This window comes from Pavona decussata, unplaced genomic scaffold (genome assembly GCF_977016875.1).
Source record: "Pavona decussata unplaced genomic scaffold, jaPavDecu1.1 SCAFFOLD_912, whole genome shotgun sequence".
Classification (NCBI taxonomy): Eukaryota; Metazoa; Cnidaria; class Anthozoa; order Scleractinia; family Agariciidae; genus Pavona; species Pavona decussata.
Genome location: NW_028145943.1, coordinates 240,026 through 257,500, shown reverse-complemented (window position 1 = coordinate 257,500; position 17,475 = coordinate 240,026). Strand labels below are relative to the sequence as shown.

General features: G+C 38.8%; 3 protein-coding genes and 2 pseudogenes across 5 annotated transcripts in view; 3 read left to right on the top strand and 2 right to left on the bottom strand.

The window, feature by feature from the left end:
* LOC146448479 (uncharacterized) overlaps nt 1-6,574 on the top strand; it is a 16,746-nt pseudogene extending 10,172 nt beyond the window's left edge. Inside the window, exon 2 of the transcript XR_014861055.1 lies at nt 6,534-6,574. The product of XR_014861055.1 is annotated as an uncharacterized LOC146448479 (transcript). The remainder of the gene's footprint in view (nt 1-6,533) is intronic.
* LOC146448459 (E3 ubiquitin-protein ligase TRIM45-like) overlaps nt 1-17,475 on the bottom strand; it is a 216,495-nt gene that overhangs the window by 64,414 nt on the left and 134,606 nt on the right. The gene's annotated exons all lie outside the window — the stretch shown is intronic.
* Nucleotides 571-2,955, bottom strand: LOC146448480 (E3 ubiquitin-protein ligase TRIM45-like). The gene has a single exon (XM_085102534.1). The coding sequence runs from the start codon at nt 2,937-2,939 to the stop codon at nt 696-698; it is 2,244 nt and encodes a 747-aa protein (XP_084958660.1). The 5' UTR covers nt 2,940-2,955; the 3' UTR covers nt 571-695.
* On the top strand, nt 5,394-16,858 carry LOC146448477 (uncharacterized; annotated as a pseudogene). The gene is made up of 2 exons (XR_014861054.1): nt 5,394-6,468; nt 16,727-16,858. The product of XR_014861054.1 is annotated as an uncharacterized LOC146448477 (transcript).
* Nucleotides 15,626-16,858, top strand: LOC146448478 (uncharacterized). Its single transcript, XM_085102557.1, has one exon. The coding sequence runs from the start codon at nt 15,760-15,762 to the stop codon at nt 16,309-16,311; it is 552 nt and encodes a 183-aa protein (XP_084958683.1). The 5' UTR covers nt 15,626-15,759; the 3' UTR covers nt 16,312-16,858.

Sequence of the window (17,475 nt, the reverse complement as noted above, 5' to 3'; positions counted from 1 at the left end):
AAACGGCACTGGGCTGTTGTCATACCCTTTGTGATATTGATTGCGGCATAAAAGAAACAGGGTAGTAAACGGAGAATTCACGATTCTGTTCGCGTAGTCGCCATTTTTGTTTCGTCTCTGTTTAGTACAAACCAGTCAATGGTGATGTACATTTAACAACTCTTACGAACAGAGGTTTAAAAAACAAGTGAAGATTACACAGATTTTTTGGATACACAAACTATTTATTTCTTTAACGCAGTAGACTACCTTTACAACAGTAATTTCTAAATCACTTGAGCTTATTGTTACAATATTTAAGCAGATAATTATGTAACATGCTTACTTTAAGAGTAGTATAACACTCGCGTCTTAGAAAATAAACACTTTAAACTTTTTGAGCGTACAATAAACACTTGCTAATCGAAAAACACATTCAAGTAACGTTATGTTTGTACAATCACAATCTAGCCAATATAAGGCGCGAGGTACTTGATAATAGAAACATTAACAATTACGCTTACGACAAACGGCAACCGGCAGAAATGGCCACGTGACCATGACCCCTCGCTATTTTCAGTTTCTCAGTCACCATCTTCACAGCTTTTTCTTGTTGTCTTACAAAGCGACTTAATAGAGAAGGGCTCCCACCAAACTTTGAATCAAAACATAAAGATATTGATTACTACTGTTGCTATTTGAGAAGAGGACAATTATCACTCAAATATTTGAATGCGATGATTGTTCCTATCAGAAACAACAATTTGGTTGTTACTTAGCATTGCTACTGAACGCGGACAAACAAATTCTCCTAAGTTGCTGCCCTTTGTTCCAAACTTCCCAACAAACTTACCATTCAGTTCAAAGACTTGTATTCTGTGATTATCCTCATCACACACCATCAGTAGTCCTGACTTAGTCACTGACAAAAAACGTGGACAATTAAACTCCCCATCCCCTCCCCCTTTCTTACCAAACTTATACTTATACTCACCCTCCCTACTGAAGACTTTTATGTTGTGATCAAAAGAGTCTGACACTATGAGATATTCATCACACTGAACACAGTGGGCAGGGAAACTAAAAGAACCAGGCCCTCCTATCTTCATTAGAAAATTGCCATCAGGGGAAAATATCTTAATCAGTCTGTTACCTGAATCAGCAACAATAATGTTACCCTGACTATCCAAGGATAAACCCCAAGGACAAGAGAGCTGACTATCAAGGCTTCCTTTCCCACCAAACATACCCATGTACCTACCCTCCCCATTGAAAATCTGCACTCTATGGTTATCGTTGTCTGCCACAAAAATCTTTCCATCCTTATCAAAGGCTATTCCATGGGGATGTTTAAATTCCCCCTGATTGCTACCTTGGCGACCAAAGGATCTTATGAAATCCCTATTACTGTTGAAGATTTGAACCCTACGGTTCAATGGGTCAGCTACTGCTATTTCATCCCTGTTACTCACTGCCACCCCCAGAGGATACTGAAACATTCCAACACCCGAACCTTCTTTTCCAAAAGATAAAACAAGTTTCACGTGAAATGGTTTTACTAGCACAGTAAAAGGACTATCACGAACATGTTCCCCGTTTACTTTAATTGACAATTTACAGCTACCTTGAACTTTACGAGAATAGCTAATCTTGTAGATTCCATCTTTTTTATCATCTATTTGCACTTTGGTCACGCATTCTCGTCCACGCTCGTCTCTCATCTCTACCGTTACATTGTCACGCTTATCATAACACTGTCTTTTGTTAGCGTTTCTTGTGGTCAAATTGAATTGAGCTTCACGCCCAACAATTCCTTCTCTGAGTCCTTTGCCTTCAGCGATGGATTCATTTGCTTTGATTGGGGACGATATTTCCAAGAATCCAATTTCTTCGCTATTGATGACGTTCTCAATCTTTTGGTTTTCCACGAAAACTACAGTTGGCAGATATTCAGCGTCACGGGAAACATGCTTGGCTTGCTCTACTTCTTCCAAAATTGCCGTCAATGATTTTTTCAGCTGAACGACCTCGGCGTTTATACTTCGTGTTAACAGTTTATCAGCTTTTTTCAGCGATGATTCGATCAAAGTTATTTTCTGCTGAATCTCAGTCTTTGCCCTTGCAACACTTTCACCCGACTTCCTTGTTTCGTTTTCCACCGCAGCGAGAATATTTTGTCTCTTCGCTTGAATTGTTTTGATCAAGTCATCAGTAAAGCTGTCGACATTCCTTTTAACGTTTTCGCGTTTTTCAATCAGTTCAGCGTATTCTTCATCAAGTTGAGTAACTAAGTTCATGTATGCCTGTAAGTTTTGTCTTTGTTCTTGTATAAGAGCTGTCATCTCGATCTTTTGAGCCTCGGCTTCTTCTCCGATTAATTTCAATGTGTGTCCTCCATGATCCAAAGTGACGCAAGTTTGGCAAACTGCTGTTTCGCATTTCTTACAGAAATACTTCAGCTCTTCTTTCTGATGTTCTTGTCTTGAACAAAACACGGGTCGCCTCAATACATCCTCATAGTCCTTGTCTTGGAACTCTTTCACTGCAAGAACACGATGATCTTTGTTGTTTCGCATCATGTTGTGTCCAATTAGGCACTGTTCACAGTAAAACATGCAACAGTGAAAGCAGTACGAAGCCTCGGAGCTTTTCTTGTCGCAGTTTCCACACGTTACTTGGGTTGTGTTGCATTCTTTTATGGCCAGCACATCAATCATGCCGTTCAGATAAAAGCTGGTCGGAAGATCCTTCAGATCGCCGCTTGCAGGCACTCTGCTAAGGGCTTGGCACTTCGGACATCTGAATGCATTTTGACCGCCACTCGTCTGATGCCAGTGTTTCAAACAATGCAGACAGAAACTGTGTAAACAGGGAAGCTGTCTGGGATCCTTAAATAAGTCTGAACACACCGGACAAGACACTTCTTCGCGTAGATTGTAAAACAACGTTCGGATATCCATGTTGTTTTCGCATACAAACGAGGAGTGACCTTGCGGCAGTCTTTACCACACAATGGAGTCTTGTGATTTTCTATCTTTAGCTTTTCTAGAATCTTTAGCGTATGAACCAATCACAGAACGCTTTTTTAAAAGACTGTTGACGGTTTGTTTTTGGTTTCTGATTTCCAGGAATGTGCTCTTGGGGCGACAAGTTTTTGTTTGCAAGAAAGGCATGCCTTTCAAAAACAGAAAAAGGTCAATAAAGTGAATATTATTGTTAAAGCTTCTTTTATAAAGCCGTCAAATTACAGGGACAATTATAATTATTGTCAATATAACAAATGGGCTGGAACACACTACTTAAAACTTGGTTTTAATTTAATATTAGAAAAAAAGTTAATTATCTTGTTTTCTCTTCGACCCTCTCGGCACCTTGCAACACGCAATCGAGTCTTAATATTTTCTATCTATGAGTTTCTGGGAATTAGTGGTGTATGATCGAGGCAATCATAGAAAGCTGTCGTAAGAGATTGTTGACTGTTTCGTTTTAGTTTCTGATTCCCAGGTATGTGCTCTTAGCGCGCCAAGGTTTTGTTTGATGTCGCAAAGTCATGCAAATAAAAAAGAGATGAAATACGTATACGTAGTCGATAAAATGGGGTCAATGAATTGAACTGTGAAGATACCGCGATAATTAGAAGTAATGTAAGTAAAGAACTTTTGCGACGAAGCCCACTTGAAGAGGTAAGGTTTGAACATTTTTAATCCTCTTTTCTTTTCCCGGATTTTCTCGGCAGTATATTTCACCACACTGTAAAGTATTATGTGCCAATCTCAGAGCTCTGTTTTTTTAAAGGCTGTTGATTGTTTTGTTTTGGTCTCTGATTCCCAGGAATGTTTTGTTATTACGCGCAGTTTGAGCTTGACAAGAAAATTAAACACAGAGAAAAATAATACACGTTAATGCAATACTTTGAACTGTGTTATTTAAAGCCCCTTATATCATCAGTTGCAAGATCGTGGAAAAAGAGCTACTAATTCGCAACCTCGTTCCCAGGGTCTCTCCTCTTCACCCTGAGACGTGAAGAGAAGAGATCTGGAAACAAGGTTGACTAATTCTCTTCTGGCGACGGAAACTCGGGAACGGTGGAACATAATTAATAGGGTACTGAAATCTTCTCTTCTTTCATTCTAAACTTTCACAAGACTTAGTTTACATGTAAGGCCAGGCTCTATTTTCGCTTGGTAAAGTGCTCCCGCAAAAAGAGACTGAAATAAAGAATCGTCACAGATCGCTGCTGAAATTGGGACAAATCGTAGTTCATTGGAGGCGGACTCAAAGGGACTTTGTAATAATTACCACTGATGAAAGGAGGAGGGTTAGGGTTGGAAAGCAAACTTCATGTTAGCATAAAATGTCGCCACCGTCACGCCCTGCAAACGCCTCCAAGTATTGTTTCATGAAACAGACAGCAGGGAACAAGATTCGTGCTAAGTGAATCAGCCATATTTTTACATAGGATTACTGTGGTAACCTATTATGTTAAAGGAACAAAGTAAGTCAAAGTGTAAAACTAAGATATAACGTACTATATGAAAATATGGTTCCCGGGCGAGGACAAGAACCCCGGTCTTTTACACTGAAGCCAGACGTGATAACCACCACACTACAGGTGAACTCACAATGATAGCAAACGAAATAGCACAGCTTATTCTTTTTACATCACGTTGATTAATGAACGTTGCATGCACCAACAAGAAAACAGTATCAGGTTATATCACAACAGAGACACGAGTGTTCAGTATGCATTTTTTACGATCAAACCTTGGCAGGTTTTTTAAAAAAATAGATATTCTTGCTAAGGGAAGCCATACCTGTAGAAAATCTGTAGGAACAGCGATGATGAGCGTTCGTCAGAAATTGAACACAGTTGGCAAATATGAAGTAAAAGCGGAAGTGTCACTTTTTTTTCCCTCTTTTTTTTAAAATATTGAAATAACACCTTTAGTTATTCTAGAACAACAAGAGGAAAAACTTAACTCAATTCTTGAAAGGGATAACTCGTGATCTGTTCCAGCGCATTTTGCGAAAAAAAAAAAACGCAAAAACTTGAAAAACGTTAGCCTAACTTTTTTCAAGTTTCAATCCACATTCCGACCTACTCTGTGTCTAGCCAGAAAAAAAAAACTATAGCCAATTATTATTATTTTTTTTTTCTGATAACAGACAAATATTTTAAGGTTTAATTTGAAATTACATCAAATTCGCGTGATACTTCCCCTTTAAAAGAGTCCATGCCAAAATATGAAATTATGAGTCGATGGCGGTAGCATGCTTAGCACGTGTTAAGCAACACCACCACACACGGGAAAAACAAAATATCACGTTGGCTCCAGACAAAACTAAAGAGGCTTTGAATGTAAATAAACGGCTCGGAAAGAGCTTTGATCATTTGGTTTCAAGCAGGAATAGACGAAGGATCAAACTTTAGTGTACGCACGGGTTTGTTTAAAGAAGAACAGCTCGCAAACATTCATTTTTAAACCAGTTAGATTGAGCTACATTGGAAGGAATTTGACAACAAATGGAGAGGCGTTTGAAATCTGTAAAGTCTTCCTTTCTCGCTGTAATGGAACAGTTTGTGCAAACGGTTGATTTGATGGACAGCACAGTTTTGATCCCAATGAAGCTGATCGATTTGCCAGTGAAAGATTTGATTCCACAAACGAAAAGTAGAACTGGTAATAACTTCCTGCTGAACAACATGAGCATGCGTGCTTTCTATTTCATTGTAAAAGCGATGAGAATTAAATTATCGCAAGGGTATGGTGGCAACGGAGAGACATATGTCCCGCTGGAACGAGAAATCCAAGATTCTTGTCACCGATTAAATCGATATCAGTTAGCTTTGGTCGCGAGGTACATCAAAACTTTCATGCTTAACCTCAGCCCGAATCAAGAGCTGCCATCCTTTCAAGAATTTCAAAAGAGAGCGCAGTTTCACTCGGAGAATTGCCTGCTCGGAGCGCTGAAGAAATTCACCGACGAGGTGGAATCCTTGGAGAAGTCCGTGATGTTTCCCAGTCTTCTGAAAGATCATCGTGTGAGCGAGGATATGCCGCAATTTAACGAAGAAATTCAGACCCTTTACGATGTTTTTATGTTCTGAAAGAACTGAATGCGGAACTGTTGTCGGGGTCGAGGAATTTCGAGCTGCCAGATGCTAAGCTGCAGCACAAATTATCCGAATTGTTTCAGACATTTGTTCAGGACACAGTAATGGCTCGAAATCTTGCTACCCGCTATGAAGAAGAGGTGAGATGTTTTTGACTTTTAGAGTTACGATCGATGTAGCCCGTCACTCGTGGAGAACCCATTTGAGGTACTTTAGGCACCGATTGATTTGAAACACTTTCTAGTAAGGATTAAATATTAAAAGTACCCGAAAATTATATCTCGTAGCCGTATTAAGGGGTAATTTCTTTTGTTTACTGGTATTGTTCAGAAAAATATTCCGGCCTTAAAGAAGTGTCTGTGTTTAAAAAATATGTTTTATGTAAAGAAAATGCATCTTGCGGATTTATTAAAAATTAGGGGAAAAAATGTGGAAAAAGGTCATTTGTGATTAATGGTAAATTGTTGATCAAGAATAAAGAAATGAAAAAAATGTGATAGAATAAAGATGTTTGGGAAGTACTTTTTAATATGACGAATTTTTTGCTGTTTTAAGGAGTTTTCATATTACTATCCCCTCGCAGTTTTTATCACCCTGCAGAATTACGTAACACTTTTCAGGTTAATTACGTAATAATCCAAACTCCAGTGATAATTTGTACACCTTGTTCGCCAGCTGAATAGTGGCCGCAGTTATGTAATGCGTATTCCATTACTTTACTCCTAGAAGCCTCGTTCTTAACTCTGAGTAAGACTCCATGGCGAATTACAGCACAATTGTCGCTTCGAACACGCTCGGGGAACCCCAAAACATCCCCACAAACACACACTGTCGCTTATAGCTTATCCGCTACAAATAGAGTTCATTTTTCATATACCAAAAAAGAACAAGTAAGCTCAATTATGACAAATTAATGTTACGTGCTTTAGAAGGTAACATTTTAGATAAAATTGTTGCAAAATCCGACTGATTTGGCGGCCAAAAAAAAAATCACGAGCATGATAAACTAAAAAAAAAAAAGTATATCCAGCAGAGAAAGTTAAACTCTAAACCGGAGCATAATTTTTTTTTTTGACGAAATTTTGAATGGAACTTCTTCCGTTACTTTTGCTGTTGGGTATGGAAATAAAATTGGACAATAATAATAATAATAATAATAATAATAATAATAATAATAATAATGATAATAATAATAATAATAATAATAATAATAATAATAATAATATTATTATTATTATTATTATTATTATTATTATTATTATTATTATTATTATTAAAGCAGTTTTGAGCACTGGACTGTAGCGATGATGGCGGGGGGTTGGTGGGGCGGCTTTTATCCTGAGCTTTAAAATGGCATCTCGTCTCCAACTCGCTATTCCTAAAGAGAAAAACAAGAACTGAAACACTAAGCTAACATACCAAGAGGTCACGGAGCTAGGCTGACGAAAGAACACTTGGAGTCCACGTGCATGATTGGAGCGACAAAAAAAAAAATAAATAAATAAAATAAAAAGCGAGATGTTTTTACCGAAGAACAGAGTTGCCGGTTGTACTTAGTAGTTGGCAGACACGTGCACACGAGGCGTGTTACTTAAGTCACTCGCAGGTGATCCACAAACTTAAATTCAAATGGGTTTCACGTGTGCCAAAAGACAAGGTTTAGTCTATTTTTCTTTTACTTATTCTTGTAGCAGTTCAGTTTTTCTAGATCTCTCAGGCATTGAAGAAGAAAGGAAAGAAAGTTGGTTATTTGGGTTGCCCTGTCGGACCTCCAGCCGGATGTGGTACCAAATCTCTTGTGAGGTTTTCCTTTTCCTGCGACAGGCGTTTCAGTGCAGCGCCTGTTGCTTTCATAAGCTGTTCAGTTATCTCCTGACACATTTTGGGAAAGAATCGGTTTCTTGAGTTCGAGATACGTACGTAAAGACGAAGTCATACAATAGCTAATGAGATCAAGCCATTTCTGCATAAGCATGTGTATTTTCGTCGTTTTCGCTAAAATATAATAAGTAGTAAATTGTTTGGTGCATTATACTGCACAAGTCTAAAATGAAAAATGTTAACTTATCCACCGCAATTTGACGGATCAATACTCACATTCTTTATCAGATTATAATCATCGAGGAACGAGCCATGGCAATTTTGTGCAGTGGTGGGGAAACCGTATCCCATGTTAGGGACCACAGTTTCACCAATCTATTATTAAAATCAGCTCAAGATTTCTCCCTGGGGAGATAGGGTGAAGGGAAAATGCGATATTAACGGCTTTTCTTTTTTCTTTTTTTTTTTTTTACACGATTTAAGGTCAAAACTTAGAAAATCAAGTCGAGATCATTCCTGCATTGTTGTTATGTCTTCTCTGATATGCGTCCTTTATTTTTCAGCCGATTTTTAACCTTTACTTGGAAGTCTCTGTATCGAAATTGATATTCTCGTCACAACTCTTCATATTTTTCTCATCATAGTTGTTGGGAGAATTTGCTTAAACATCAAGACATTTTGCCTTTGATGATCTTTTCATTTCTATTCCTTATTCCCATACGTGCAATCAAAAGTATAGATTGTTACCGGAGAAATAATGGGCTTTTTACCCATACCCATTTTTTTGCGTTTTTTTTTTTTTTGAAGTTTACCATGTCTTAATTACGAAATTATAAAAGAAATGCGCTAGAAAAAACAATAAGGTGCTTTTTTAGTCGTACAAAGTATAGATTTTACCGGAGAAGTAATATCTATTGTAGGCTGTTTACCCATATCCTTTTCATATCATTTTTTTGCGGTTTTTTTTTTTTTTTGGAAGTTTACCATGTCTTAATTACGAAATTATAAAAGAAATGCGCTAGAAAAAACAATAAGGTGCTTTTTTAGTCGTACAAAGTATAGATTTTACCGGAGAAGTAATATCTATTGTAGGCTAAAAAAAGGGAAAGGTAAAATATAGTTCTCGAAGACGAGTGTTCAGTGCCAATATGTAGAAATTATTCCAGACGTTTCGGGCTTCTGGAATAATTTCTACATATTGGCACTGAACACTCGTCTTCGAGAACTATATTTTACCTTTCCCTTTTTATAAGTACAAGTGCCACGCAGCTAACGAAAATTTTCCCGTTAAACTTCTATTGTAGGCTGTTTACCCACACCGCGTTATCTATTGTTATACTATTAAATTTAAGCATCGCATTGTACTCAGGTTTATTTATTGTTAATCATGTTCAAAATAGATTAACTTGCGCCATTTTTTGTGGAGAAAACAAAACGAAATTTTCGGGGCACGTAAAATTTCGAGGGCCAACTTCTCTTGAAGTAGTCTCGTTCCAGTCTCTCTGCAAAAATCGATATTAAAAATCAAGGCCTTGTAGCCGATAAACTTCAAAGTACTCCACAAATATTAGCACTGAATGAAATGAAACGAACAATTGGTCAACAGAAGGACACAAAGTATAATGTGTGAAGCTAATTATTCGGAGTCTGAGTTCGAAAGTTACGTGGGTGTCTTTACGTTGTCCGAGATGAGCACGCGTTGTTCGAGCCCAGAAGAACGTGGGTTTTTGAACCACAAAAAGCGCGGCCTTTGCTAACGTGTGACCAAAAATAGCATATACCCGAATAAAGGACGCAAAGTTCAGCCAATTTTACAATGGAGATTAGTTTAGATCGCTCTTCGGTCTTAAGGCTAAGATTATTGTAGTATCCGTTCGTTTTTTAATCAGGTGTGCACCGTTGATCTCCACGGCCTGAGGGGCTACGTTCAAACTAAATAATTAGTCGTTCGGTAAACCAGAAGAGCCTTTTCGCTCACGAGCAGTCCACCTTAAAAAACGTTTTAGACCAAATTATGCTTTTTCGGGAGGGGAAGGGGTGGGAGGAGGTCCCTACTGATTTCTGTTTTCGATCCTACTTTCTTTTCCTTGGCTTTTTAAAAAAAGACCTGGTCAGGGGGAGGGGGGAGGATAGATGGTTATTGTGGAACTCTAAATGTCTTTGACGAGAAGTGGTTAAATCACGGAACTAAAAACTCTCTGAGCCAATATTATACCGAGTAAGTATACCCATCGCTATTCACCTCCGTTTAGCTTTAGGTAAATAATCGTTCAATGTCGCCACGAGCCGGTCAAAACTCAGTGTAAACTGGTTTACAGTAGTAAATGGCGCTCGCCTTCTCAATTTATTTAAAAATTGTTCTTTCTGTTAGCAAGAATACCTCTCCGGTAAGGCGTGGTCTCCCTGTCAAACCTTGTGATGTAGCTTTAGTTTAGCTCTCAGTTAGTACGCGTGGTGTGATTGGTCAATTTTGCGCGCCGTATTTCACTGTACGGCCCGCGAAACTTTATCTGGTTTCCTTTCCCGCACGTCCGCGAAACATCGGAGATTTAATCGATATCTTACTAATCTCGTTGTTTTTGTTTTTTTTTTTTTTTTTTCGTTGATTTATAGTCCGAACGTTTCGTATTACACTTACAGTAAGGAACTTGAACTCGGTTCGGTTCTGTTAGACAAAACGCAAAGTTTCGCAACCATCAAGAAAAATGTTCAAACTTCACAACGAAACGTCTAGAAGAAAATTGAGAAAGTGAAACGTGAATATAAATTTCCACGGGTTAATATACGAGTTCAACATCACAAGTGAACGATGTTCAAATTAGCGGAAATGATCTTGTCAATACATTTGTTTGACAACGTCGATCGAGTTAAAAACGGAGCATTAAGTAATGCAACGGGCTTACATTTGCATAATATTCCGCCCAATCTGCAACATGTTTTGATAGCTTGAGCAACATGATGGGAGTTTAGAAGTTACTTTATACATAAAACAGTTTATTTAATTTGATGGCACGCGGTTACCATTTAATATTAAGGCTCTGTCAAGGGTGCTAAAACAGATTGAATATTAAAAATGCAGCGAGTGTATGAAGGAGATCGATCTTGAAACAACAAACACACCGTACAAAATCTTTATTCTTGAGAAAAATTTTATCTCTCATCACAAATTAGTGTTTTTAATGCCTTAGGGCAACAGTATCTCGTTTTAAATACATTTACAACTCATTTAAGTCTCAACTTTTTTGTCCGCTTCGGATCGACACTTCCTCTCTAGACAAAATATACAGGTATATCCTATCTCTTTTTAGCAACGCTAAATGTTTTGAGATTATCTCTCAGGGATTGGTCAGCTTCTACAACTTTACCTGATGTGGCCAAGTCCTTTTCAAATTTCCCTCTGAAGAATTCCTTTGTTCTGGTGTTGCACAGTTTATGAAGCATATCACTGTACACCTTGTCAATCACATTAGACTTGACATCCTTAGTTGATGCTCCACACTTCTCTGCTGACCATTTGAATGATTTCAACAATTGTTCATCATTGTAAACATTGAAGTGTACAACTACTCTTGTGTTTCTTTAAGCTTCGCTCATTCACATATTCTCTGATATTCAAATCTGCCTCTCTTACAAAGTTTAGAAATTCTTTTTTGACAAAGGTCAAATGACCTTCATCAAGAATATTGAGAGCCTCTGGAACATGGCTTTTGTCTGTTTCTTTCAGCTTAATGAGAAAATCGAGCTCCATTTCCATTTGGCTTCTACTGTCAGGTGTCGTTTTTCTTTTTCCTTTCTTTTCTGATAAAGTATCTTTTCTCAGTTTTATCATTTGGCAAAGAGCTGCACCAGACATTCGATATAAGGCGACATCATCCTCAGGTGTAATATCCTGGTGAATATCAAGCGGCTGAGAAAAATTGTAAGACTCTGTCTGTGCAAAATCATAAACTAGGGAATGCAAAATGCCTGTGACTGCTCGAATCGTACTCGATGAATATTCATTTGCCAAATCGTGGAACACTGCATTGCATACCTTTGAATTATTGGATGAACTATCCAGGTAGCTGTTCAAACTTTTCATCCAGCGCAATGACAAGTGAGCCTTTCTGACTTTTTTAACGGCCTTTGCAATTTCTGAAACGAGTTGTACGTAAAATGAGAACATATGGTGTACTAGATCACAAAGTTCATTGTAGCGATCATCAAGAATTTCCTCAATAAGCTGACGATGTGTTTTGTAATGCTTCATAACGTACTGCTTTGCGAGTCTTTCTGACACAAATTTCCAACACATGGGACGTTTGCCTTCTAGCTTTTTACCGAGCTCATCCAGTTCGTTCCTGGTGAGCGCCTTTGGTTTTTTCTTTCCACGCTGTGATCTTCGATTCTGGCTTTGTTTGGGCGCATTGCTCGAATTGGCACTTTTACTTTTGGTAACGCGAGCTCTCCTCCCCTGTTTGCCACCAGAGCACTCTTTTCCTTTTTGTTTCTTATTTTTAGACGTCTTTCCTCTCCTGCTGCCTGCTGATATCGAGGGTTTCCCAACATAATCACTGTCCGTGTCGCTTTTGCTACCATCGTGCGAAGAAATATCACCTGAATCGCTGCCCGTTTCGGACTCAATTTCTTCGCTAAAATCTGATATGCCCGCCAGCGAGTCGTTTGAATCTGAAGAAATTGTGGAGCATATTTCCCACTGTGAATTCTCGCTCCAGAAATACCATTTCCCTACTTTTCGGAAGTCGTTTTCATCGACAAAACTTATCTCAACGCTGTCCGCCATTATTTTGCTTTGACTAACCACATCAGATCGAGGTTAGCCTTCATGCGGACGTCTCGGAAAACAAACTTCCTTTTCCGTCTAAAACTATTTATAACTATAGTGGAATCGACATATCCCAAGGCGTGGACTGGGAGCCTCCCTCTCTGTCCCTCATTTTCTCTTGAACTAAGCTATTAACAGCTAGGTTTCCCCTCTTTTCATACAGGCCCGTAGCAGGGGGAGGGGCAGGGGGGCTTGAGCCCCCCCAGAATTTTTGAAAGTTACAAAACAGTTTGCCAAAAAATAAATAATTAAACCAAATTAATGTGCAGCAATCAGTCTTAAACTCTGACGCTGCAAATGCCTTTTCACAGCCCTTTAAAAATGTGTTTACTACCTTTCAGTTTCCTTCGCTAACAGCTTGTTTTTATATACAACAACAACAACAACAAAGGTACTCCTACCTTATGAATCGGAAATAAGAACCAAAATGAATCGAAATCAACCAATCTTAAGCCGTAAAAGCTGTTGAAATAAACTACTTGTTTTCTAAGGCATCCGCTCATTTATAGCAATACAATGTCCTTAGACCTCCTTAGTGTATAACAATTAAGTGTTCGCGCGTTGTCGAAAGACACACAAATATGTCCTCTCAAGAGCCAGAGAAAAAATTCTCCCACAGTCGGATTTCAGGCTCCATCCTAGCTAGCGTTTTATCTCACAGCCACCGTAGAATCCAATTAGCCGGCTTGATCGTATCGTCTGCCTGCCTCGATTATTTCAACAAGCCACCCGTTATTGTCATCAACTGATGAAAAATGTGAATAATACCGATTTTGTTTCCAAAAATGTGCCGGGAAGTAAGGTAAATAAGCTCTCATAAATCCATTTAGAATATAATTGACATAAAAATCTGGCAAGAATATTTTTTCTTTTGACCTCGCCATTTTGGAGTAGCGTTTGTGAGCCTGCGTGCTGTCTGCGGTTGTCAAACACCTGTTATTTTTTGTGTTCGCGTGTTCGCGCGTCTTTCGCACGAGTTAAGATTGGATTCGAATTAACTAGCGTGCTAAAATTTCGAACATGCCACCTCGAACACCGAGGCCTCTCAAATGCTCTATAGGCAGAGGAGAATCCACACACTGTGGATTGCCACCAAAATATCCCCTTCTCAAAGAATACATCGCCATTGCTTCATGCAAGAGAGATATCAAATTCCATCTTTAAAAATCTGAAAGTATCTAGAAAATCCGTCTCGTCAGAAAGTGAACTGATACTCCTGAGGACAGGGCACTTTAATGAAGAAGGGAAAGGTATGACGATTTGCCCAAAGCATCGAGACCTCAGCGGCTTGGACTGAACTGGCGCCCTTCTCGCTTTTGTTTGCACCCATTGCATGGATCAAGAAAAGGAAAATGCAGACAGGGGCGTATCAAAGAAGACTTCTGAGGAAATAATGAAGAGGTTGAAGAAACTTGTTCCAGTAGGATCAGGTAAAGCATAAAGTTAATCTCCTTATTATAACTATATAGGTTCACTACTGTGCAAAGTAACAATAGCAGACTTTGCGGCACTCGTGCGACGCAATTGTGCGATGGCTCGGAAATTCTTAGACACATAAGCTAAAAAGAGTAGCTCGGAAGTATCATCAACATTTCTATGTTAATTAGTGGAGAATTATCGTTCGGATTTTTGTAGTAGTAACGAAATTCAGCGTACAAGAGTCGTGTCCAATTTTTTAACTTCCAGGTAGATTTATGTCAACCGAAAGCCGTTTTTCAAGCTGATCTCACGAAGGGAAATCTTTTAAAGTGAAATAAAAGTTGTAAATGGTTTGAACCCAGGAGTCATGTCATAAGTACGTAAATTATGATCATCCGGGTGAGTGTAGTCCTGAGAAGGACTGTTTGTGGTGACTTTGACTGACGTTTCGACAACCTGAGCGGAAGTCATCTTCAGAGTCAAGTGAATAGTGGAACGTCAGTAGGTGGTATATACGTGTCTGGTTGTTAACCTGATTGGTCAACGAAGTCCAGATGTTATTGGTCGTTTGTCAGTAAGCCGTGATATTATTGGCTGTGAAGACTGTAAAAAGTGATTGGTGTGTTTCGATCCGTCTTTTGTTAGTCAAAAAGTCCGTGGGTCTATTGTTATTAAAATGTCTATTGTTTGTCTGTTTCGTTGTTGTTGTCAATAAGTCGTTTATATGGTGCAGGTAGTTGTAGGCAACGGTTGAGTGGCGTTTGTTCTAAGTTAGTAAACCAGCTTTCCAGAGTGAGTCGTTGATAGTAATTTGTACAGTAGGTAATGCACTTGGCAGAGTCCCAGTCGATTCTGTGGTTCGTTTGTAAATGGTGCTCAGCAATGTGATTGTTGATATCACCATTTCTAGTTGCTCGTTTGTGTTCAGTCAGTCGTACGTTTAAATTTCTGCCGGTCTCACCAATATAAGTGGCCTGGCAGTCGCAGCATTTGATCTTGTAAACTGCTCCCTGTCTGCGGTTAGGTTCGTCTTTGTCCTTTACTTTCGTCAGTAGTTGTCGTAAAGTGGTTATAGGTTTGTGAGCTCTCTTCTAGCGCATTTTGGACAACAAAAACGCGAAAACTTGAAAAACGTTACCTGAACATTTTTCAAGTTTCAATGCATTCCGACCTACCCTCTGTCTCGCCAGAACAAAACTTGAGACAATTATTATTACTTTTTCTTCCAATGACAGACAAACATTTTTCGGTTTTGAAATGACATCAAATTCGCGTGATACTTCCCCTTTAAAAGAGTCGATGCCAACATATGAAATTATGAGTCGATGGCGGTAGCATGCTTAGCACGTGTTAAGCAACATGCACCACCACACGCGGAAAAAAATAAAATGTCACGTTGGCTCCAGACAAAACTAAGGAGGCTTTGAATGCAAATAAACGGCTCGGAAAGACCTTTGGTCATTCGGTTTCAAGCAGGAATAGACGAAGGATCAAACCTTGGTGTACGCAAGGTTTTTTTTTTAAGGGAGAACAGCTCGTCAACGTACATTCATTTTTGCATCATTTTGATTGAGCTACGTTGGAAAGAATTTGACAACAAATGGAGAGGCGTTTGAATTCTGTCAAGTCTTCCTTACTCGCTGTAATGGAACAGTTTGTGCAGACGGTTGATTTGATGGACAACACAGTCTTGATCCCAATGAAGCTGATCGATTTGCCAGTGAAAGATTTGATTCCAGCAATGAAAAGTAGTACTGGTAATAACTTTCTGCTGAACAACATGAGCATGCGTGCTTTCTATTTCATGGTGAAAGAGATGAGAAGTAAATTATCGCAAGGGTATGGTGGCAACGGAGAAACCTATGTCCCGCTGGAACGAGAAATTCAAGATTCTTGTCACCGATTAAATCAGCTCGCATCCGTCGCGAGGTACATTAAAACTTCCATACTTAACCTCGGCCCAAATCAAGAGCTGCCATCCTTTCAAGAATTTCAAAACAGAGCGCAGTTGCTCTCGGAGAATTGCCTGCTCGGAGCGCTAAAGAAATTCACTGACGAGGTGGAATCCTTGGAGAAGTCCGTCATGTTTCCCAGTCTTCTGAAAGATCATCGTGTGAGCGAGGATATGCCACAATTTAACGAAGAAATCTAGACCCTTTACGATGTTTTCATGTTTCTGAAGGAACTGAATGCGGAACTGTTGTCCGGGTCGAGGAATTTCGAGCTGCCAGATGCTAAGCTGCAGCACAAATTATCGGAATTGTTTCAGACATTTGTTCAGTACACAGTAATGGCTCGAAATCTTGCTACCCGCTATGAAGAAGATGTGAGATGCTTTTGACTTTTAGAGTTACGATCGATGGAGCCCGCCAGTCGTGGAGAACTTTGTTTAGGTGCTTTACGCACCGATTGCCGATTTGAAATGCTCTCGAGCTGAGGATTAAATATTAAAGGTACCCGAAAATATATGTCGTAGCCGTATTAAGAGGTAATTTCTTTTGTTTATTAGTGTTGTTCAGAATGATATTCCGACTTTAAAGAAGTGCCTGTTTTGAAAAACAAAAAAGTTTTATGTAAAGAAAATGTATCTTGCGGATTTATAAAAACTCACGGCAAAAATGTGGAAAAAGGTCATTTGCGATGAATGGTAAACTGTTGATCAAGAATAATGATATGAAAGAAATGTGATAGAATTAAAATGTTTGCCTAGTACTTTTTAATATGACGAATTTTTTGTTGTTTTAAGGAGTTTTTATACGACGATTCCATCGCAGTTTTTATCACCCTGCAGAATTACGTAACACTTTTCAGGTTAATTACGTAATAATCCAAACTCCAATGATAAATTTATATACCGCTTTCCCCGGCTTAGCATTGGCTTAATAGTGGCCGCTGTTATGTAATGCGTATTCTATTACTTTAGTCCTAGAAGTTTCGTTGTAAATAATAAGACGCTATGACGAATTGCACGCACAATTGTCGCTTCGAAAACGCTCGGGGAACCCCAAAACGTCCCCACAAACACACTCCGTCCAGTATTGCGTATCCGCTACAAATAGAGTTCACTTTTCTTACCAAGGAAAGAGCGAGTATAAGCTCAATTATGACAAATTAATGTTACGTGTTTTAGAAGATAGCATTGTAGGTAAAATTGTTGCAAAATTCGACTGATTTGGCAGCCAAAAAAAAAAATACGATCATGAACACGATCATGATCATAATTACTTCCAGCTGCGAGCTTAAAATCTAAAGTGTAGCCTTAATCGATGAAAGTTTGAATGGAACTGCTTCCGTTACTCTTACTGTTGGGTATGAA